This window comes from Trichoplusia ni, chromosome 3 (genome assembly GCF_003590095.1).
Source record: "Trichoplusia ni isolate ovarian cell line Hi5 chromosome 3, tn1, whole genome shotgun sequence".
NCBI lineage: Eukaryota > Metazoa > Arthropoda > Insecta > Lepidoptera > Noctuidae > Trichoplusia > Trichoplusia ni.
Genome location: NC_039480.1, coordinates 6,773,894 through 6,799,444, shown reverse-complemented (window position 1 = coordinate 6,799,444; position 25,551 = coordinate 6,773,894). Strand labels below are relative to the sequence as shown.

Here is a 25,551-nt window from a genome sequence, read left to right as displayed (position 1 = left end):
AAGATATTGAATCAATAATCCTAATTACTTCTTTTCAGCATAATTCAATTAGAGATTTCCAAAATTGGATCGTTTATTTATAATAAGCAATTCATCATCATCCACAGCCTTTATCCTCTCACTGCTGGGCATAGGCCTCCCCTTTTTCGTGCCAATTTCTACGGTCCTGTGCTAGCCTCATCCATAAGCACCCTCCATCATAATAAGTAATTAATTATGTAAGATTAATGAAATCCGACCGTTGTGTTTTTTGATAATATCAAAGGTCTGATCCCTCAGAAGAATACGTATTGGTTCTCTTTTAAACCCCATTTCTTTATACATTTAACAAAGGTAAATTATTTTGGTGTATTATACCAAAAAGCATTCAGTAACATACTATCATTATGTTTCAGTGGTATATTTGATTTTATACACTTTATTTTACACTCTTTTGTCGCCGAAAAAATGGCGTGATCGTTTACCATTATTCAAGTAAGTAAATAAATGAAGTTAATCTTCTAAAGTGTACTAAATATTGTATACATTCATTTACTAAGTTTTCAGTAACCGTAAACCCTAAAAACTTTTCTTGTTACTTATATTAGTAGTGTAAACATTGTTCCTTTAAATCCTTTAGTTTCTAAAAAATCTATACTTAATACCCACCATGTTTTTGTCAAAATTAAAGAAAACCCCTTAAAAAGCCGGCGTCCTTTGACAATCGCATTATAATTAAATCTAAAGCAAGATAATTCTTCGAAAAGTAATAAAACGATTAAAAGCCAACCTAATTTGAAAAGAAAGTGAACTAAATAGTGCGTTAATCCGTTATCCGCGCCAATTGTAACACTGTCAGATAATTAGCTAATGGGATTAGTGAAATTACCACGCGCTTAGAAATGAGTTGAAACAATAGGAACAGATAAAGAGGTTACCTTACCTGAGGAGTATATAATCTAATAGAATCTAGTCTACTTATTTAGTCGTGTATTTGTGTTACGAGCGGACGGTTGGTGTCAAACTTGTGTTTTTATTTGCCCTGAGTGAAATTCTAGTCTAATTTGTATGTTATTCAATCGAAGTTGATTTTAAAAACTGTCAGTGTCTAACGTGTATTGGATAGATTATATGTATTAAGGGTTAAGTGATAAAAGAGTTCAAGTGAAAATATTATTAAATAAATAATTAATAGATTCAAAAAATCTAAAAACCCACGTTTTTAATTGTCACCCCATTCAAACTTTTCCTGCATTGTCATCGGATTTGAAGCTACACTGAAAATTGAGCTAGTTTATTCAGAGGTGCCTCAAAATTGAGTTACAAAAATCCAACCGTAACGACAAACAAACAAGAAAGTGAGTGAATAAAAACGTGGCAAAAAAAGACAGTTCCCGTGTTGCTCAATAAACTTGAAAAATCAAATTACGCCATGGATACATTTAACGTGGACTCTGGATTCAAAATCCATCATTGTATGGAAACCATTGCTCCAAGAGACGACTGGCTTGTTAGGATCGGACACACATTTATCAATCTAAACTATTTAAAGAACGAAGACGTATGGAATAGAAAAATATCAAATAACACTCACATGTACGCGGGAAAATTGATCTTCCCCGCCTCGAAAGAGCAAGAAAGAAGTATTAATGATATTATAGAAGAAGATCCGATCGGAAAATTCAATTATTTTCAAACGGAATCCTCGAAATGCAATATATTAGTACCAAGAATGGCTGTTCATTTATCACCAAAGAGTATTGAAATAATTTGTGACAGAGTTTTTTCTAAGAAAAATGTGAACGAAGAATTCGTTGAGCTAATCTACAAATATTTTATAACTATTTATTTAAAACGATACTATTCTTGGTCGTCCTTACACCTGTTGGTCAAAGCCAGTAAGGCTTATCCTGTTCACTTTAAAACAACGGTCGAAATAATGATGAAAGATCTAGAAATACCTAACAATATTTTACAAGATTACGTGGAAACGTTGGATCAAAATAATTGTTCTAGTTTGATGAAGTTTATCACAGAATTGAACTTAGTAAAAGAAGAATTTAACCATAATATACCGTTTCTATATTTATTGTATACAAAATGTCGGCGAAATGAAGATATTTTTAATTATATTCTAAATAACTTGGAACAACATGGCCGCTTCTGTGCGTATAACAAAAATTACGGTCGATTTTTACTCTACGTGATACAAAACGTTTCTGGTTACAGTTTTCAAATAAAAAGTTTGAAAAGAATGATAGAAAAACACTGTACGCCTTTCAAAGGACCTTGCATGGCGGCGCTCGAGAAAATTGTTCGAGAAATCATGGAATTGCAAATGAATTTTCACGAAGAACCGAGAATTGTTATTCCGAGACCTGTCGATAATTTTGAACTATAATAATGTGTTTTTTATTTATTTTAAGTAAAAATCTAGCGAGTAATGAAAATGCATGCAATCGATGGCTCAAAAAGGGAGCGAAAACTTTGTTTATGAATTTTTAGTTTTAATGATTATGGAATATGAGGAGCCAATGGTTTTTTTTGTCTATGTGATTGATTTTCTTTTAAAATTGAATGTATGTAGAATTATGTGCAATAAATTATTGATGGGTGCTTTTTCAATGTTAACGTATGATTTTGAATAAACTCTTTCACTCGTCGTGTGAAATGTATTTAAAATGAAAATTGTGTTTCTAGATGTAAGTTTATAATAATACTGAATTACCGTCCTGTATCACGATACGAAAGCTGAATTGTTGGCACTTTTGTGGTAAATCTGATTATTGTAAGTTAATTTTGTCTTTTTAATCTTTCGTGTTTTTTTTCTAATTTGTGTGAAAACTTTTACAACTGAATTGACTTGTAATTTTAACAAATTACCAAAAATATAGATAGAATACTTTAGTCAGAAAATTACCTTGTTTTTGTATTCCTTGCTTTTGTTATCTGAATAATCGTCAATTAAAACAACAGGGTTTTAATCCCCTCATTAGCCTTAATACTTGAAAAAAATATTTTAAAGTCTTTGAGGAACATGCGTAACATGCGGAATATCCTCAGTTTGTTTCGTTTGAGGTTTAGTAGTTAAATACTGGAAGTGTGTTAAAATTTTCGTTTTTAATGATTTTTAAAGGAAAGTGGTCCTGGATGTTTATCTGAAGCATCATAATAACACTGTTACTTTAATTTATACGCAAGGTGGAGTCATAGGTACTGTTTCAGAAACGATATTATACAAACCATTGAAATCAACTCTAGTACCATTTTCTGTTTGAAATCGATCGATTAACCAATTTTTCTAATTGATAACATTACAAAAAATGGTATATCTCTTTTCAGAAACTGACAACACCAGAAACGTCACTTTCAAGTTTCACTAATGTCAATACAACTTTGTTTTGATTCCATAATTAGATAAATAAAAGTTTATTTTTTATAAATTAAAGCTACTAAGTTACTTATTAACCATGTCGAATATCTGGAAATTTTCGCCGGAAAACGAGCTGCTTTTACAACGATGTTTAAACTCGGCGGCGCCTCTAGACGAAAACAATAAATGGGTTTTAAAATTCGGGATACACAACCCAGGTCTGTTACCGAAAACCACTGGAAATAATATAGCAAACGATTCTCCATCTTACGACGACATATCCATAGTCCAAGAACAGCTAAATGAGAAGAATTCTACAATACTGGAAGAAGTTTTAGACCCAGAATTCGATATAAAAGCAAACTTCTTCGAACTTGTAAACATTTGTTTGAAAGAACCAAACTCCTTGACTAAACTAGCAGAAACCTTACCGAAGAATACTGTAGAGACAATATATACCCTTATTTTTGAAAGTAACGACTTGAACACAGAATTTTTAGAACTTTTTTTCGAAAAATTCTCACCCGCGTTCATCAAACGCGATAGTTCAAGGTTTTCGTCCAATATATTGAATAAAACTTTCGAAATATACCCTCAATACTTAAAATACACTATCAAAGCCATATTTAATGACTTAGATATCGAAAACAATGTGGTACTGGACTTCATTTCAAGTTTAAGCCCTCAAAATCAGTCAGAATTGCTTTTAATGTTATCAAATATCAATATAAGCCCGATAGAACATAACATTCTTAGTATATATACAGCTTACAAAACTAGTAATAAAACAGATTCTGATCAATATTTTATAATGACATGTTTGAAAAATTATTCAAATCATTGTATAAATAATAAAAACTATGGCAAACTTATGTTAGCATACTTACAGCGTGAGAAATCTTTAAAACGTGATATTATTAGCAATGATTTTGTCGAACTAATAGAAATACACAAGACGCCTTTTAAAAAACCTTGTCTGAATCTTATTAAAGAAATAAAAGACTTATAATATTAAAGTGACTGTTCTTTTTATTTGGCAACCATCCTAAAGTAAGTGGTTTTAACATTCTGTAATTATCTATACTCCTATACTAATATATAAAGCCGAAGAGTTTGTTTGTTTGAACGCGCTAATCTCAGGAACTACTGGTCCAAATTGAAAAAATATTTTTGTGTGAATAGACCATTCATCAAGGAAGGCTTTAGGATATAAACCATCACACTGCGACTAATAGGAGCGAAGATACAATGGGAAATGTGGAAAAAAACAGGGCAGGTGTAAATCATAACTTATATCTTCTACCCTCGGGGACGAAGTCGCGGGCAACAGCTAGTTAAAAGATAAAAAAGAGCTTTATTTCTGAGGTTCTGCTGTTTATCCACACAAAACCAGTCTGGATGCATAGTAGAAAGTTAAACTTTAACTCTGTAAACATGAAACCCTAAGAATACCTCAATCTATTTTACAATAAATGCAAAAAAGAAGAAATTTTAAAATTTTGAAGTCTTATTAAAATAAGGCTTCTAAGCAAGTCCTGATGTGTAGGAGATTACGAAAAGTGTCAAATTGAAAACAGAGTCCATTGAATCATCAGAGAAGGGTCCGTAATGTGTGTCCATGTTAGCTTTAGAAACATCTGTAAGAGACAATAAATGGATTCATCATAATATTTATCTATACTCTATAGCTATACTAATATATAAAGCTGAAGAGTTTGTTTGTTTGCGCGCTAATCTCAGGAACTACTGGTTTTTCTGTTGAATAGACCATTCATCGAAGAAGGTTTTAGGCTATATACCATCACGCTGCGACTAATAGGAGCAAAGAAAAAATTATAACATATCTAACACGCTGACGAAGTTGCGGGCAACATCTAGTTGTAAAATAAGGGTAAAATGAACCGATCGCGCTGGAGAACTTATGGAGAGGCCTATGTCCAGCAGTGGACAGCTATAGGCTATGGTGATGAAGGGTAAAAATAAAATACAATATATATCCAAAACTGTATATTTAATCAGTCGACAATGGTTTTATTTTAATACCCGAAATTATAACAGTCACGATACAACAGGTTTTATAGCAGTAGTTTATTATACAAATAAATACCTGACCTTTGCCTAGCAGTGGGACACAGTGGGCCAAATAAAAAAATCAAGAAAAAGTAAAATGGCGGTAATGTTAGGAAAAAAACATGCAATTTTGGTTTATGACAACAATTAAATAACTCAATATAAAAAATATAGTCTTTAGTAGATAAAGAGGACAAGGTCTTATTAATGAGCAATTAAAAACAAGATAATTAATAGCAATGATAAAAGTTTTCATTCAATATGTTGAATAAAATTTATTTTCTACAAACAATTTAAAAACATGAAGTACTTACAAAGAAAAATATTGCGCAGAAAAATTATAACGAATTACCAACATCAGAACAAAGATTTTTGTTATAGTATTTAAGTATTATTTGCATAATAAACAACTGCTTAATAATGATATGAACACGTTCTAAAAGGATCACAGATTTCAATCGAAAGGCCTAGGGATGCGATGACTTAAAAAAAAAGAACTTTTAAAACTTAAATATGTCAAATGTACAAGACAAGTATTAAGATGTAAAATGTTTCGACCAGCGAGATTTAAATTAAATTAAAATGACCAAGTTTTTAATAAAATAACTTATTTATTTATTTTTATAAAGAAAAGAAAACTGCAATATTCTTTTATATAATAACTTTTTTTGAAACACAACTGACGTTATCCCGATTCAAGCTTTTTTTTTAAATAATTTTTTTCTTTCTTTTTTAAGTCACCGCATAATTTAATTACAACAACTATTTTTTTCAACAATGTTTTTTCTTCCTAACAATGATCACAGATCTATTTCGAATTTTATTTAAAGCGCTAAACGCATTTTTTGGAACACATTTTTGGGGGTACATCTGTTTTCCAGTTTTTCTGTTGAATCGGAGAATTATTTTGAATATTACGTAAATTTTATTGGGTCTGTGCCCAGCAGTGGGACCATACAGGATAGTAACGTCAATACACAAAAAAATCTTGATGCAATAACTTATAGACCCCACGGATAGCCGAGTGGTTGAGATCATCACGCCAAACCCAAGTGCGCGACGTGTCACGGTTTCGATCCCCGCGTACGACAAGCACTTGTGTGATCCACGAATGCTTGTCCTGAGTCTGGGTTGTTTGTCCAAGTGATTTTGTTGATTGAATTCCTTACTGCGGAAGTCGGTTTTTTTGTAAAAAAAAATACATAGAAACATCGTAGATTTTTTTGAAATTGTCCTACGTATAAAACACACTTACAAATAACCAGAGATATTGCAAATGTATAGTTTTTCACAGACAAACAAATGCTCAGATTTGAATTCGAACGTATTTTTAATTATAATTAAGAAATTCGGTATTATTTCTGATATGATTGAATAATTGACGTTAATTTCACTCTTTCATATTAAAGGTTATAATGAGTACATATGTTGCTTCTTTACTTGCAAATGGCTGAACCAATTTTGATAAAATTTGCTATAAAAGCACTTCTTTGAAAAAAGGTATAGGGTATGATTTATGAAGAAAATATGTTATCTTTATGCCTTGATAAAGGAATAGTGTATGTAATTAACAAGTAACACCGCAGGGCAAGACTAGTTCAAAATAATTCTCCAATTAACAATGTTGTGTCACATTACATCTTGTTTAAGTTTCTTACGTATTACAAATTTAGTTCAAATTTTAATTTGAGTAATAATTACTAAATTAACTAGACATAAGTAAGGTTACGATTTTTTTATTAATTTTTTCTTTTATTTTTCATACTAAATACCGGTTTCATACGTTGGGCCAATATTGTCCAAGATTTAAATTAAACAGTTGCACGATAGTCGCGCAACTATTTTTCAACTAAAACGCATCTGTTTTGTATGCTTCCCGCCGAGAAAAAGTTGAGAGATAGTGGGAAGACAGTTGCATGACTGTTTGCCAACTATTTTGTTACTAAGTGGCTCTTGAAAACTATTAGAATACCATTGGATCTACGCGCCAGTTTATTTTAAGAGATAAAGATAAAGAATTTAAGTTTGCCTAGTTAGTGATTAAATAAATAAACGACACACATTTGAGTGGTATGTGTCATTTTGTAATCAATATGAAACACATCGGTTTTTGTCGCCTATGTTTAAGACTGAATTTTTAGACAAAGAAACACCAAGCATGTTTAGCCCCTGTACGATAAATAATAAAATATTACAATTTGAATTTGGTAGCTTCAATAGATCACTGACCGACAGACTGACACTAGATTTATAATATTGTATAAATAAATTGTTTTACATTCAAAAGTGTCATATACTGGTCTAATTGAAATAAAGAATTTGACTTTGCCTTTGATCCACTTTCTTAACTTTATTTAAGTACCTGAACGAATAGAGTATACTTGTGTAATTTGGCTCGACTCGCTACCATGCGTCTTGATATTTGACGTGTGACCAACATTCGAAGTATTGGCTATTGGCCAAGCTTCGTTACACAAACATTGGATCAAATATTGGCGCCAACGTTTAAAACCAGCGTTTAACTAAGTTAGCATTTTACATAACTTAAGTTTATAAACCTTACGAAATACAACACACCTCTCTTTAATGTTGGTTAATATAAGTCTATGGAATTCTGGCCTAAGCCAAGTTTTCATTGAAAATGTGTTATTTTTCGTTTATTATTATTATTATTGATTTAGTTATTACATTATGTTTCGTATGTCTCAGTTTGCGTTTATTTTGTGCTTTTTTATTATAGTTATAATTTTAATAAAAAGTGTTAAAAATGTTTTTTTTTAACCATTAAATGTTAACATACAGTGTACTACAAGCTTATAATTATGATTATATAAGTAAAATATTAATTAAAAACTAGCTTAGTGTAGGCGGTGGCGACATGGCGAAAAATACGAAAAAAAAAATCAGTAAAAATAAGAAAAAAATTTTTCGAGTAAAATTATGAACAATTTTTATCACAGTTTTTTCAATAATGCAGGTTCAAAACTTAATATAAAAGCGAAAATATCAAAATTTTTATCACAGGATTTCGAGAAATGTATTTTTTCGGTTTTCTTATTTTTACTAAAAAAAAATGTATTTTTCTGGATAATATTTTATTGGTTTTTAAAAATGGCATCTGGAATCAGTCTTAAGGGTTTATTTTTTTTTTAATTTGAGGCGTTTTTGAGATCATGGTTTGTTTCAATTTTGGTCTTATAATTAACAGTACAGTTTTATTATTTAAGTTACTCTAGGCCACTTGTCTTACAAAATAGTAAAAAAAACTGTTTTTTTTTACGTATTGATTTTTGATTTATTTTTATACAAAACTGTTTACCTTATGTATATTTTCGTAATGTGTTTACGAATATTCATGTCTTCTGTTTATGAATATTTTCGTAATTTAAAAAACTAAAATTTATCAAACAAATTTTGAAAGTCGTTTTCAACTAAATTCCACAACTTTTTATTGAATTTGATCTATTTCCCTTTGCGTACTAAACTTTTTTTTTAAGTTAAAATATTCCCTGTTTTACATAATTTCGCAAAAACTCTTTTTCACATTAACAAAAACTAATACGGGGATTAACGCGAATTTTACCTTGATTAGCCGCGTTAATCTCCGTATTCCTTCATGTTAATATAATTATGCAACGCGAAACTTAAAATATAATTCTTTTTAGCATAATTTGACAAGCGGCATCCTGAAACTTACCATCACGTTTTAAAATAATATTATAATGGTTGTGGAAGGGTGAGAGCGCAATACACGGCATACGACTGCACGGATGGCTGAGTGGTTGAGGTCACCCCGCCAGACCCACTGAGCGCGACGTGTTTATTCGATCCCCGCGTAGAACAAGCATTTGTTTGATCCACGAATGCTTGTCCTGAGTCTGGGTGTCTTTGTGTGTGAGACTTGAATGTTTGTGAAACTCAAGACACAAGGATTAAATTCCTTAGTGCGGGAGGCGTTTAAAAAGTAGCGGCATCTCTCTTTCACACCTCAATAATACTTCTTTAAGATTTGAAGGTAGACTTTCTGACATTAATTAGAAAGAGATTTAAGTCACATTAACTTTACTTGGACTAAAATTATAACTATAAAAACTGTGTATTAAACATTTAAACAATTCCAAAAAAAAAAATTGCAAGGAAGCTACTAAAAATAATAGAGACTCGTTTAAAATAGTTTGTTTGATATTAAAAAGTCGCTTTTTGAAATAAAAATGTAAAAAAAGAAAATAAAGAAAATCAGTCTATAGATTGCGGGGTTATTCTAATCTTATTACGCTATGGTTAATATATGGGTTAACGTAAAGCTTAAGATAACCGATTATGTTAAAACATTGTTAATTTTATTTAGACAAAATTAAAAGTGTTACAAATGGGTCTAAAACAAGAAATCGTAGAACTCAATTCTAGTTTAATAAGTTTTTTTTTTTCAGAAATATTTTAAGAAAAACATCAATTTTTTTATGTTGAAATACAAAAAAAAATAAAATCCTATTTTTTTTAAGCACTAATTAGTAATTTAAATCTTTTCTGTAAACTAAAACAAAACCGTTAATTAAAAAAAAAAAAAATTTTTTACGTTTCAAAAAGAAAAGAAAAGTTCCCGACGTTTCGACACCATTGCAGGTATCATGGTCACGGGCAGACAGTGGTCGGGAACTAAAATCAAAAATTAAACCGCGATAAAATCCGTAAAAGTAGTTTCATTTCAATGTCTAACATTCGCGTAAACCTAAGAAACCACTATCATAAAACAATGTTTTAATTACTTTTAATATAATCGGTGTGTCTTCAGCTTTTAATTAAATCTTAATTATTATCAATAATATGTACGAAGGACTAAGCTACGCTAAAAAAAAGATGTGAAAAGTCTTTTTGTAACACCCTGTTGTTTTTAGAGAAAAATGTTGTCACGTGATATCGCTTTTTCGTAATTTAGTAAAATAATCAGGAAATATAAAACTCTCGGGTCACGGTGTACGTGATTGAACTCCTCCGAAACGGCTCGACCGATTCCTATGAAATTTTGTGTAGGTCTGAGATTTGGACAACATCTATTTTTCATACCCCCTTTTTTTATTCTTTTGACCGATATTGTTTGGCAAAACAACGTTTGCTGGGACAGCTAGTAACTTAAGTTGAGGCTGATTTTCCCACGTTTCTATAAACTCACTTTTCTTGTTTGTTTGTCGTTCCGGTTGGATTTTTGCAACTCAATTTTGAGGTACTTCCCAATAAGCTAGCAGGCTGAAATTTTCAGTGTAGCTTTAAACCCGATGACAATGCAATTTACAACTATAAAAACGGTCCGATTTTGATAAAATTTGAATGGAATGACATTTAAAAACGTGGTTATATTTAGTTAATAACGGTTTATCGGGCATGAACTCAAACGGAGTTCTTAATCATGACTACAGCCGAGAATAAATAAAGAGAAAAAATATATGTTTAAAGGCTACAAGTTGAAGTAGATGCAGTTAGAAAAAGATTCAGATCTTTTTAAGTATTTATGTAACCAGTACAGATAACTTAAAATTGGGTTAGTAAGTAGCTGTCTGGATTCGGTAAGTTTGCATGACGACTGAAGCATTGCTTGGGAAAATGATCACCATAGCCAAGAATGTTGTAAACATTTTTGCAGTATATTGCTCTCCAAAATGTTGTTAAAATTTGTGTACTTTTTCATTTCTATAGAAGAGTAGGATTTAAAATCACTATGTTGAAGCCAGTATAAATTGTGAGAATAATGAAATTTCATGAAAAATTACGAAAAAGCGAAAATCACGCACCAAAAAATGGTTTTATTTCGCTAAAACGGTAAAAATGGACAGTTCCTAATTATGCAGACGTTCTCACTGTAGCCAGTTGACAACTCGAGCAAATCACAGGTTAAGCGACACTTGATACGGTCAGTCGGTGGATGGGTGACCATCTATGTTTAACGAGTTCCTCCGTGTTTCGGAAGACACGTTAAATTGTGAGACCCGGCTGTTGGATACACATCTTTGACAGACGTTACAGGTAGTTAGAAGTTTGAAAGTCTGACAACCAGTCTAACTAAGGGGTATCGTGTCGCCCATGTAACTGGATTGAGGAGGTTAGATAGGTAGTCGCTCCTTGTAAAACACTGGTACTTAGCTGAATCCGGTTAGACTTCAAGCCGAACTCAACATAGTTGGGATAAGGCTATTTATTTTTAGAGGATGAGACAAGTATCGTGAGGCCAAATATTGCGTAATTATTTTTTTCCATACTTTATTGCTTGAATTGTCAACTGGTTTAGCAAAAATACCTACTGAACACAAAATGAACTATGCGAGCACCGAATTTACGACTAACAACTAATTTATATTAAAACGTCGATTTTTTGTTTAAACAAAAAAAGACTGGGATTCAGAATAAAAATATTTAGAGAATAGATTTTTTGAAAAGAAAAAAATTGGTATAAAATGTCATGTTTTAAGGGGAGAAGTACTGTTCAGATATTTTTTGAGTAGTTTTTTTAGCAAGAATAGATTTATTATTAAAAGTGTTTAGTTGTACATATAAAAAATTAAATAGATTAGGTTTTTGATAAAGATTTGGCACATAGAGCATTTTTTTTTATGAAATAACGTTTTTTTTGGGATGGCTATGAAGTGACATATTTTTATTTAATCTTTTGACAGCCATAGCAAGAAAGTATAGTAATAGTTTAAAATTCCTAACGCGAGTTACGTTTTGGACACTAAAAGGAAAGATAATTCTCAATTTCAGATAAAAATGTTTTGTGTTTGCTTTCAATCATGATTATGGCACTCAAAAAAAATTATTATTGTTATTTTTAGTATGTAAAAAAAGTAATATAAATAAACTAATATCTGAACAGCACTTTCATTAAAGATTCAAGAACAAGTCTTAGAAAAAGAAGAGATACTGACCGATAGTCAATAGAAGCGATCACCCTTACAACCGTAGGTCCGTAGTCTATTCAAAGATTTCATACAATTTCTCTCTCCGTTGCAAATGAACTGGCTCTGCACAGTGAGCCATGAGTATGGACTCACCGATGATCAAGTTTTCAAAGCAAAGTGAGCAAGCGTACATAGCGTCTCCAAAGCAAACAATTTTGTTATCATCTCGATACATTGTCATCGGATTCAAGACCGTACTGGGCTGTATTTCCTTCCCAGCCATCACACACTTCTTTATATACGCAGTCTTGTACAGAAAATGTATTTTTTCACAGTGCTTTTGATTCAAAATGTGTTTTAATAATCCATCTTCTTCGTTGTCTGTCGTCTCACAAGCGGGGCAGTAGAATTTAATTGAGTTTCTACCATCAAAGCTTTCGGTTATTTCCGGTTTGAGTTGAATACTGTGGACTTGTACGTAGAAGGTTATGCGTTCAATAGCTGGCTTTTGAAGAAGTGTAGTAAATAGGCTTGAATCGTCGAAACTATTGTAGCTTACAATCATATCTAGAGATTCAGAGTATGCGGATAACGTTGTGGAATCTAAACTGAAGTTACCGATCGATGATGTTATTGATTGATTGGAGTTTTCCGTCTTCGTTGTCAGACCACTGTCTGATTGGTTAAGAGACAAGTGACATTGACATACACAGGACTTGTCTACGTCTGATTGGTTGAGCTTTGTGTCCGTCTCATCGGTTTCCATGTTGAATAGATTGAGGAACGCTTCCCGGTGGTCTGGAAAATCAAAGTGCTTGATGCGTTTCTTATTTGAGACTTTAATACTTTTGTGCATGCGTTTCCCTTTGTGTAAATCAAATGTTGTACTACGTTTCATTGGCTTTTTAACTTTCTGCCGTTTAGGAATTTCAAGGCAATCTTTGTAGAATGTGAGTAGCTGTTGTTGTATAGATTCTATTACGCTACGGAACTTCTGTTTAGCATAGTTATCTTCTTTCTGCATTACTATGTTCCAGTATTCGGTTGGAGTGTCACGGTTCACGTTGTTTATACAATGTACTTGGCCGTATTTGCTTGGTATAGAAGCAACATCGGTGCCAGGCCGGGCAGTGACTACAAACCGCTCATTAAACAGTTTGCAAACGTCAATGTGAAATTGGAATTCGGACAACAATTTCTTTAAAACTAATTCCACTCTTTCAAATCGCATTTCATAGTTGAACAGTAGCTCCATACGCTGCTCCTCACTTCGGTCTAATTCGACATCACCAAAGGACTCTGGAGTGACTGACGGTACTATTTCAGTCTCACAGCTTGATTCCACTTTCCTACACATTTTTATTTCTGACGTCTCTTCTTCTTTCACAGATAAGTCTGTATCGGAGCATTCGGACAACGATTCTATGTCTAATTCTTGTTCGGAGTCCGAAGATAAATCAAATTCGAATGACCGACTGAAGTTCAAAGATTTAAACTTCTCACTAAACAAGTCCGCACTCTTGCACTCCAATAGAATGTGTTTTGGTGTATTTTCTACGTAGGAGCGGTCTGTCTGCGTGAAACAGTCTGTCATAGACTGACTAGCTTTCTTAATATCCAGTTTTAAAGACTTGGGTTTGCGACTACGGCTTTTTGATTCATCATTGATGGTAAGGAGGTCGGTATCTGATAGTGAACCTTTTTTCGCAGCGAATTTTTTAACTGATTCTGGAAGTTTGAGACTAGATGCTAGGTGTTTTGAAGTTGAATCTGGCTCTGTAGGATGGATTTCAATGTTTTCTGACGCTTCTCTTATAACGTAACGTCTTTGAGGACTTCCAGTAATGTCTCCATCGGGACTGGTATGATCTCCTGACTTCGAGAAATAAGATATGTTAGAAAACATTTTTTCGCAACCGAAAACGCCATTTTGACAGCGTATTACAGCAACAGACGCCAATTTCCACGTTTCCTTTAATTCACAACAGCTCCAACGATCTATTAAACAATAAATTTCGCAATGAAATATTTGAAACAAAGAAACTACATCGAGATATTAATAAATTAGTTTTTTACCGATAACGACGTCTGTGAGACGGGTAGTTAACTTTAATATACGTCATGACATTTTGTAAATCATTACTATTTATTTTCGTTAAGAATACCCTCAATTTTATATTATAACTACGCCTTTTGGCAAAACAAAAACTTAATTGACTTGTACTTATAACTACTTTACGTATCACCCGATCGATTGAGAGACGTATGCAGTGGAAAACTTTGGCGCTAGCCCTAATTCAATTTATGAGGATTTGGATGAATTTGCATTTTCCTGGCTTGCTTCTGAGTTTGGTCGGGTTATACGTCAATATTTATGCTGCCAGATGAAAGCTTACTGATTTCTACTGTTGTTTTAGTAGAATCAAAAATGACATGTTGAAATTTTGTCAAATACGAAATATTTAAAATACTCTGCTGAGAAGCCAAATTGAAGCAAAATCATAAACAGCAGTTGTATATACTTATTACCACATAAACGCTGAATTGGGAATAATTCAGGATATTAATTGACCCCATACTACTAAAATTATTTGAGATTTCTGGCATTGGGCAACATTTTTTATGTTCCTTTTCACACTACATTTTTGGCTTCAAACAAATACTTAAATAATATCAAAGGAGTCAATGATATTTTGTTTTGAGGATCGTTATTTAACAATAATTGATATTATAAAATCGTTTAATGATGTTGTGTCCTAAATCTTTATCCATTTTTGCTACTCACCTACAATGCTTTACACAACATACAATCATATTATTGCGTAGAGCAATAACAAAATATTTCTAATCTGTGGTACACAGGTCACTGTCATACAAAATTCTAGTACAAAAATACGAAAGCGTCACACGTTGCCTTGTCTAATTTTATCAAAATAAGCAATAAAATGAAACCTGTACTTGATATTGATTCGTTAAGATCAGAACACGAGTCTGACGAGCAATGGGAAGTGAGGAAAAACTTCATGGAGGAACACAAAGGGGACTTTGAAGAAGGCGAACTTATTACGTTGGCGCAGTTGTTTACAAATATCGAGTTTTTGGGTTGTCGGTATGTATTATTTAAATTGAGTTCCTTTTAAACTACTTTGGTATGAAAAAGTAAAGAATTTCTCATCGGGTTGACTTTAGAAACGGGCTGCACGAATTACTGGGTGTTTTTGGTTTTAATAGATCGGCAATGATGCCCCGAGTTATAATATAAAGTGTTTTTGTGCGGAAATGTGTAGTTTTTGAGAAATCTTAAATTAAAGTTTTGAGGTTAATTCTCAAAAATGAAACAGAAAATTTTATAATGTATGGCAAAAACTAGTGTTTTCTCACTCTAACCGTCATATTGAAGTGTCACTCAACTGTCAAAGAGTGTAATTACATTCCAATAGTTCATTTAGTTCATTCGCTTTTCTTTCGCGATTGTTTATGTTCCGTGTTTTGGTATTGTGTTTTTTCTAAATTGTTATGATGATAATCATATAAATCGAAATTTATGTAAAATATTGAAATGTATAAAACTAAATCTAGAACCATCATCATAGTTAAAACCCCGACTCGGAGCACCCCGACATGGACAGGTTAGGTTAGAAGTGGTTGGCGGGGTCGTTGAGCGAGCGAAGCGAGCGAATAGACCCCGCCAACCACTTCGTGGTTATTTATTTTTAAACCACCCAGAAGTAGGAGCCCCGCGAAGCGGGGCTCCGTCGACCCAGCCAATAACACCGTTTTGACACTCCTAACCTCAAAACTAAATTTCAAAAAATCTCAAAAAATATACGTTTCCGCATCTTTTCCCTTTAGGGGGTATATCCTGGGCACCACCCCTCCCCCCTCCCCCCATCCCCACACTCCTATGAATGCAGCCGATTACTAAAGAATACCCCTAATTCCTAGCCAACAAGTTTTAAAAACCCCGAGTTTTTTTTTTATAAAAAATTTGGCTTACAGGCCTTTTGCTTAACGAAGAACAGAATATTCTAATTAAGACTCTTTAATTTACAGATACCCACCAGCAACAATGCAAAGAATAGCAAAATTATCAGAAAAAGTTTCAGCTAAATACAGAGAAAGCAGAAAGAATAAACTGAAGAGGACCTTCGTACAAGCCAGTGACGCCGCCGAGCAGAAAGCTAAAAGGAGTTTCACTAAATAGTTGTGTTAGGTACTTGTGGGGTGGTTATGTTGTCATGGTGCATAGGAAAGTTGTAACTGACAAACTGAAATCCATTTTTTGTAAAAAAGGAGAATGATTGAGGACAACTCCATTGAGCCTTAATCTAGTATAATATGATAATTGAAAAAAAAAAATAGTAAAAAAATCTATAAACCCATGTTTTTAAATGTCACTCCATTAAAATTTAATAAAAATCAGTTGAGCAGGGTTTTACAATTGTAAATTGCATTGTCATCAGGTTTGAAGCTACCCTAAAAATTCCAGCTAGCTTATTGGGTAGTGCCTCAAAATGAAGTTACAAAAATGTGATTGCAAAAACAAGCAAACAAGAAAAGCAAGTTTATAAAAACATGGGAAAATAGGTCTGTAATCATCCCACAGCTGGGCAAAGGCTTGCTTTCAGTGTGACCATAGATAAATGTACGTTTGCTAAATACAACACTAGATAGACAATTTTATGTGACAAATTGGTTTTTATAGGCAAATGACTGACAAGAGGAATTATATTTAATGTTATAAGGAATCTGTTGCTGCTGATCTTTCAATAAAAATATATTAAGTTGATTATTAAGTGTTTTTTTTTACATTAAGTTTATTTTTCAGTATTTTTTTCTAGCAATACATAGGTTTTTTACTTGGAAAAGTTAGTTAAATTAAAAATGATCCTTTTCCTTTTTTCATGGCACAATGTTACCTATTTTTTAAACGTGTGTATAAAAAACATAAATTCAGAGTCTTTTCTGCATTCATTAGAATCAACTATTCACAATATGTTTCAGAGCGACTGTCTATCTGCCAACACAACACAAGTTACTGAAGGATACGGCATAAGAAAACAACCAGTACAATTTAAAAATATTTATTTTGGAAAAAAAAAACGATAATTTTTACAATAAATCTTTAACTTAACTTACTTATAAATGTTATTATCTCATTGATTTGAGATTTATTTACCTGTATGTTCGCGGTGATTATATTTAGATAATATAATCACCGCGAACTGATAACAGATGGGCTCTTTTCGATTGAGAGGAAATGACGTCATCAGGTTAAGAAAAACAGTATTCAACAAAGCCGGTCAGTTGCGAATTGCACTCCCGATACTGAGGCTTATGTATTAAAAGGTCAAAGAAAAATAAATATGCCAAAACTTGTCACCAATCAAATATATGACTGATCAATAAAGCGGGTTAATTGCGATCTTGCGTAACTGAGGGTTCCGTAAATATAGGACAAAGAAAAATAAATGAACTAAAAACGGTCACACATCAAATATGTGACAGAACCAACCACTGCTTAACTTGTCCAGCTTTCACAGTTAATGAGATACAAACTAGTGACAGAAATACGAACAGATAGCAGTTTGGTTAGTAATAGGTATCCGTTTTTGTACAGAATCGTAACAACGTCTTCCAATATACATTTACTCTCAATTAACATCATCATAAGGCCAGAACTGTTACCAATTCGCGAGATTATAACTATTTTTCGATAATATTGTTCTATAATTTTATAGTAAAAACTTAAATGTACTAGAAATAAATATTACATGTGAGAATCGAACTCACGACCGCCTGTTTAGTCAGTCAGGGCTTCTCACTACGCCAACAGGCTTGTCACATTGCTATACTGACCGGCACGGATGTTGAGCGCTGACCTTGACCTGTGCAGAAGTGATTGTTTGTGTCCCTTTAGCGGTATGAAGTGAGGCGCGGGGCGGACTACAGTGCAAGGAGTGTCCCGCAGAAAAACGCGTCATGGACGACATGAGGGATGAGTTCGTTCGTTTAATTCGTTCTTTGCTGCAGTTGCACCTCAAGATGGCTCAAGATTGGAGTTTTATTATGTCACTAGCTGTTGCCCGCGAATTAGTCCGCGTGTTTAGAAGATATAAGTTAGGAATTTTTGAACGGAAGAAATTTTCCCTATTTTTTCCACATATTCCATTGTAACTTCGCTCTTATTAGTCGCAGCGTGACGGTATATAGCCTAAAACCTTCCTAGACTAATGGTCTATTCAACACAAAAATATTATTTCAATTCGAACCAGTAGTTCGTGAGATTAGCGCGTTCAAACAAACAAACAAACTCTTCAGCTTTATATATTAGTATAATTATAGAGTATAGATGAGTGTCCGATGCGCAAAGCGATCCCCACTCTTCCGCCGAGCGCTCAAGATCCGTGCCGGTAACTATAACTACAGTCTCCTACGTATGGAGGCACTTAGTTATAACGTAGTTTATATATCTTGGTATACTTTAGTTAAATTAATATCTTTAATATCAGTCTCTCGTGCGTAGGCCCCAAATTGATGTTCTTCGTGTACCCACCGTTGGTCTTGCTATAGCACTGTGAAGGAAGACAATCCATACTTATATTATAAATGCAAAAGTATCTCTAAAACTACTGAACCGATTGTAATGAAATTTGGTATTCGGATAGTCTAGAGCTTGAGAAAGGACATAGGCTTAGTCTATAGGCTTTTTAACTGGAAAAGAAGGTTGTTAGGGAGGACAATGGAGGAATATTATAATTGACAAATATTTTTGAAAATTTACTTTTAAACTCAAGTTAAAGCTAGCAAGGACACTCAGCAGATGAAATATCATGGATTTTAGACTTAATCACAAAATTAGTCGTAATTTATTATAAACATTTTTTAAGAAGAAAATCGAACATCCGACTTTGAAACAAATACAAAGAAGATTAAATTTTCATGGCACTAAACAGCTGTTCCACGTTAAATGATGATTTAGACATAGACATAGGCTATCGTGATTTAGCACCGCAAAATCATTATCAATCCTTATGAAGCTACCAAATTACAATTTGTCTAGTAGTTTCTTAGGTTTACGCGAACGTTAGACATTGAAGTCAGTCATTATTAGGCAGTCTGCCCGTGACCATGATACCTGCAAAGGTTTCGAAACGTCGGGAACTAAAATCTAAAATTAAACCGCGATAAAATCCGTTAAAGTGGTTTTCAATATAATTTGCCTGATTTTCTATCTAATGGAGTTTCTTGCCGGTTCTTCTCCATTAGAATGACACTTTGGAACCGTGCAACTAGAGTCAGTAATGTAACGTTTTAAAAGTGCCTGAGAAACGGCCTATTTGAAATAAAAAACATTTTGATTTTGAATGATGGAAGTACTGAAGAGTTTAGCCTGCTGGAGTGTACCTGAACATGAATGAGTTGACCTGCACGTGCGGCAGCGCGGCCCGCAGTGCGCTGAGCGCGTGCGCGTGGAGCATGCCCCACACGTCCACGTGTTGCAGCCTGCTCGCGCCTGCCAGCTGCCTGTTGAGATAATATGGACAGGCTGAAGGGAGCTCCCACTTTTCTTATTTATAAAACGAGACCTTAAAGGAATTCAATCCTTGTGTCTTGGGTTTCACAAAACATACAAATCACGTAATACAAGCATTCGTGCATCGTACAATTGCTTGCCCGAAGCGGGGATCGAACCCGCAAAACGACGCGCTCAGTGGGTTTGGCGTAGTGACCTGAACCACTCGGCTATCATGTATGGCAGTAATTGTACGAGTGTCTCACGTGAGCGCGGTCAGCATGTCCACACGGCCCGCGCTATGCTACGGTGGGAGGCCTCACGTGACCCGTGCAAGACGTGAGGGCCGGGACACATAAACACGGTACCACGTCTCGTCGTGGGAATCTACGCCGAGCATCGTAAAAAACTACGTCGCGACATCGTAATGTGCCACTTTACAAGGCACGACGTCGTTGACGATAAAAAAAAATGGGTTGATCCAGTATCTTCTGAGTTTATGTCTTTTCTTTATCCGTCTTCTTAACAACAGCAGGACGTGTCTAGTGTGGTCAATTTCTCGAAATTAACTGCGACAATTCACTCTGCATTGTATCGACGGTGTCGTGCCGTGTATCGTGGCACGTTACGATGTCGCGACGTAGTTTTTACGATGCTCGTCGTAGATTCCCACGAAGCAACGCCGCATCGTGTTTATGTGTCCCGGCCTTGGTGGCCGGGACATGAGACCCGGATGCGGGGGTATGGAGTGCCCCGTCGTGGTGGCCAAGGGTCGCCTCTCGGTCGGGCTTGGCTTGGATGGGGTCCGGGCGGTACGGATGCTAACGGATGGAGCATGGCAGGGCCTCACGTGAGCGCGTGCAGCGGCAGCAGGTAGCAGCGGCTGAGCGCGAGGTGCTCGAGGCGCGGCAGGCGGCACAGCGCGGCCACGCAGCGCGGCGTCAGGCGCCCGCAGTCCGACGCGTCCAGCTCCAGCAGGCGCGCGCCGCGGCCCGACAGCCGCTCCAGCGCTACGGGGAGGGAAACGGTTGCAGACCAGTCGCGAACTATCGGATTTGTTAGATGATACAGGGTGGAAGGGATGTCATACCGATCCCCTTGGATTTTTTCAACAGTCTTTCATAAAATTTGTTTTTTTTTTCGGTTTTTTTTTTAATTTTATGCGTCATAAAAAATGGAATGAAATTAAACTCATTTTTCCTACGTAATAATATTTTCATAACAAAATCATTATTTAGCCTTTTTTCACGAAATTAACATTCACGGCATTGTAAATAAAACACTAAAAACTGCTCGCGATCAACTGATTCATAGAGGTACTCTTCGGTCATCGCTCTCTCGCAAATCTAACCGAAAGTGACGTCAAAATGTCCAATTCATCATTCAATCATGAGCTGAACCAGTGGCGGGTTTTCGAGCATGCCGCATGACTAAACCGATTCATCAAAAGACCGATGAAAAGTTCCAACGCAGGGGGGTCTGGAATCATGTCCAGAACCCCTGGGCCTGATCGGTATGACGTCCCTTCCACCCTATAGAGTACTGGCTAAGACCCCCAGACAAAAGAGTACCTTGTAATCCGACGAATTACAGATCTAGGGATAAGATTACAAATCATACTTCGGTATGTATGTCAAATTTAAGTAAATTGAACAACACATTAGAATGATTAAGTCTTAAAACGTCATTACTGCTATAGAATTTACAGGAAATATGCAATAACTTCTTCACATTAGGAAATAAGTTACGTACAAGTTGTAACTTGTTCATTCGTAAATTATCGAATACATCCCTACTAATATTGTAAACGCGAAAGTAACTCTGTCTGTCTGTCTGTTACGCTTTCACGTCCAAACCACTGAACTGATTTTAATGAAATTTGGTACAGAAATAGAGTTGACCTTGAGAAAGAACATAGGATAGTTTTTATCCCGGACTTTTGAAGAGTTCTCTTGGGAACGCGATATAACCGACCTCGACAAGGGCAAAGCCGCGGGCGAAAAGCTAGTGTATGTTATTGACGATGTCCGATTACAGGGGGTGCCGGATTGGTCAGTGAAGTTAGAGCGAAGCAGAGGCCGTGGTAGCTCTGGCGAAGGTAGGAGCTGAAGCAGAGACTATGGTGACTCTGGCTGAGATCGGGTCTTGGAGAGACCATGGAGTCGGGTGGACTCAGCGTTCAGGTAGATTCCTGCTTTGAGATTTGTGATTAGTTCATGTAGTTTGTTGCTGGTGGCAAATGTAAAATTGTTGAGGTACTTGGTTGCTCTCACATTATTAAGGGAAAGGAGCTCGTGGCTAAGCTATAACCGCATAAGTGAAACGATCACAGGTTAAGCTATGCTTGACGCGGTTGGTCCGTAGATGGGTGACCATCTTTGTCATAATGAGTTCCTCCGTGTTTCGGAAGGCTCGTTAAATTGTGGGTCCCGGCTGTTATTCCTACATATTTGACAGTCGTTACAGGTAGTCAGAAGCTTGAAAAAGTCTGACAACCAGTCTAACCAAGGGGTATCGTATTACCCAGGTAACTGGGTTGAGGAGGTCAGATAGGCAGTCGCTCCTTGTAAAACACTGGCACTTAGCTGAAACCGGTTAGACTTGTAGCCGACCCCAACATAGTTGGGAAAAGGCAAACCAATGATAGAATAGTAGAGAAAGCTATTGTGATAAAGTGCTCTTTTGTGTCAGGACTGACCGAGCGATGAGAACGACTGTGCTGCTATTTGTTACAGAACGCACACACGAGGGCGTGTGTATCGCAGGATGGCCGTGTCAGAGAGAGCAAGATCGGAACGTCAAGTTGACAATCGACTTTGGTGTATTCGATTCGTGTGTAAACAACCCTACGGTTTGACAGGCGACGAGTGACGTTTAAAAACGTTAGACACTTTTTAAACAGACGTCGAGTCGGGCGGATGTTTACCGGATACGACCGACTTCACCGCTTTCCGGAAGTAATCGGTTTCCATCTGAGCCGTGTGTGAATATTTGTGATTGGAGATTATTAAAAATTGTTCACAATAAATCAAAGGATGTATCGACACTCGTATTTTGTTTGATTTCATCATGGCAAATCAAAAACGCCCACACCACTCCCCGTTATGCGTATGTATTCAGTAGGTCTGAGAATCAGCTAACATGTATTTTTCATACCTCTAAGTGATAAGGGTTGCTCACAATAAAATTTTTTTTTTAGTTATAGGACCAAATTTTTGTGGCAATGTGGCATTCACTTAATTTTTGTCTACAATAGAATTACCTAGAAACTAGAAAGAATTTATAAGCCAGAACAGCGTTTGACGGGTCAGCTAGTCAATTCATAAAAATGTGGGAGAAAGAGTACTCACTTTCATCTGTCATGAGTCTGGCACCGCCGATATTAAGCCGCTGTATCTTCTGTGGTAGCTTCGTGACTAGAACTTCTAGTGCTTCCTCGTCAAGGTTACACCAGGATATGTTCAGAGAGAGTAGTCTGGAAAGAGAAGAAATATTGAATTATTGTTAAACTAGGCCTCCGTAGTCGAGTTGCGTGAGCACCGGTTTCAAGGTGTCGCTAGCTCTGAGGTTCCGGGTTCGATCTCCGGTCGGGTCAATGTAAAAATTCACAAATTTACATTGTCTCGGGTCTGGGTGTTTGTGGTACCCTCGTTGTATCTGAATTCTATAACACAAGTGCTTTAGCAACTTACTTAGGGTTCAGAACAATGTATGTGACGTTGTCCGCATATTATATTATTGCGCGCGAATTGGTCCGCGTGGGCTTCAGTTTTCTGAGACTAATAACTACTGGTCTGATTTAGTTTATTTGTTTGAACGCGCTAATCTCAAGAGTTCCTGAGACAAGGAAACTTTTGAGCTTTTATAATCTAAAGGTAGATTAAGTTTCGTGATGATGTTTCTTAATTGTTTGAGAGCGGTTTACTCGGATTCAACTATTGCGACTCGACTCGTGATTAAGGACTCCGGTTGGGTCCGAAACTAGTCGGGCAACCCCCAAACATACGCGTGGGTTAACCGTTACATCATTTAATAAGGTTTCCTAACAATTTACCCTGAGTCAAGTCCACTCGCTCACCTGCTGTCACGTCAGTTCATGATTAAAGACACCGGTTGGGTCCGAAACTAGTCGGGCGATACCGATACGTACGCAAATAAATCGATCACTAAAAAAATGAATTCACATACAATCTGACAGACAGAGAGTGGAGGAAATTACAAAGATTCCAATATTACTGTTTGAGTACACAACCCAAAAAAGTCGGTACCAATCCAAATTCAAGTCTCTTCAATAAAAGATACCTTAAGGGCAATACGAAAACCTTTATAATCGTGTGCTTTATTTAGTAAATAAATTAAACTCACCCGGGACATCCATCCAGTATTGATTCTAATCCTTCAGCTGTGATGCCCTGTGCCATTGTTAAATTTAATGTTTCTAAGTTATTGCATTGACCTGTAACAAAAAAATTGCATATATAAAAATGAATTGCTGTTCGTTAGTCTCGCTAAAAACTCGAGAACTGCTTAACGGATTTGGCTCATAAGTCAAAGTGAAATATTCGTAAAAGGTTAGTTTTAAATGATGATAAAATATGGAAATATGCAAAAAAAAGTATTTTAGAAGCATCTTATTATCAACCAGTCCTACTAAGGGGTTTCATGATGTATACCTGTCAGATAGGTAGTCTCTAGACTGACACCTACGACCCTCGATGCAATTCATCATTTAGTTTACATAGACCTAATAGTGGGCTACACACTCGTCGTACGTCTCCCACTCACCAATTACGGATTAATTCTGGCCAGCAGTGGGGCTAAAATTCACGTTTCACATTTACTACTGGCTGGCAGCAGACCCCGCACATTAGACAAACACCAATCATACTGTATCTTTACGAACCATGAAACCATGTCCAATTGCCACTCAATCAATTATCGGTCAAACAATTAGACATAGACCCGTTGAGGGTTGACCGATCCTCCCTCTCTCTATTTTTTTCTTTAAATAATCGACTTCCACACTAAGGAATTTAATCCTTGTATCTTGGGTTTCACAAACATTCAAGTCACATGCACAAAGACACACAGACTCAGGACAAGCATTCGTGGATAACAGAAACGTTTGTCCAACACGTCACGTTCAGTGACTTTGTCGTGGTGACTTACACCACTCTCACTCCCTCGGGGGAGGAAACGGGTAGTATCAAACTCATTTTTTTTTATGGGACTTAGCCCGCCACACATGCCCGTCATTGCAACTCCTGTAAGCCAGGATCTGCGATGAAACCAACGAAAACCACTGAAACACTTAAGTTCGGTGTGTCCCAGGGGGAACATTAAACTGCCTTGGAACCCGCAACGAAATTAATCAGAAATAGTAAAAAGGTGGAGTTAGAAAAAATGTTCCACTTCCCTCCATTGCAAGCGGGAGACAAGAGAAGAAATGGCTAGTTGGTGCAAAGAAAAGAGATTGACAGCTGAGTTAGGCTCAGTTATCAGGCACCACGGATATAAATTTAAGCGTCAGACTCTTACTGACTAATCTTGAACCGCCGTGCTACGTCACCCGCGTTTTTGTGTCGGTGTATGGCAATCGATGTCGTGTAGCCCACGTTTCCCCAGCGTTGGACTGACCTATGGCGCGGCAGCAGGCGCGGTCCAGCGGCACCCTCTCGAGGCTGAGCTTGCGCAGTGAGGGACAGCGCAGCAGCAGCTGCTGC

At 35.7% G+C, this 25,551-nt stretch overlaps 2 protein-coding genes across 2 annotated transcripts; one reads left to right on the top strand and one right to left on the bottom strand.

Annotated features, from left to right (window-relative positions):
- The first annotated feature begins 15,173 nt into the window (after positions 1–15,173).
- LOC113491670 (partner of xrn-2 protein 1-like) lies at positions 15,174–17,104 on the top strand. The gene is made up of 2 exons (XM_026868755.1): positions 15,174–15,421; positions 16,366–17,104. The coding sequence occupies exons 1-2, from the start codon at positions 15,258–15,260 to the stop codon at positions 16,514–16,516; spliced, it is 315 nt and encodes a 104-aa protein (XP_026724556.1). The 5' UTR covers positions 15,174–15,257; the 3' UTR covers positions 16,517–17,104.
- Positions 17,105–18,659: 1,555 nt separating this feature from the next.
- LOC113491669 (S-phase kinase-associated protein 2-like) lies at positions 18,660–25,541 on the bottom strand. The gene is made up of 6 exons (XM_026868754.1): positions 25,466–25,541; positions 24,194–24,284; positions 23,179–23,303; positions 20,679–20,838; positions 19,720–19,839; positions 18,660–18,887 (listed from the first exon to the last, which is right to left on the bottom strand). Exons 2-6 carry the CDS (start codon positions 24,247–24,249, stop codon positions 18,821–18,823), a joined length of 528 nt encoding a protein of 175 aa, XP_026724555.1. The 5' UTR covers positions 24,250–24,284; positions 25,466–25,541; the 3' UTR covers positions 18,660–18,820.
- Between the last annotated feature and the right edge of the window lie 10 nt (positions 25,542–25,551).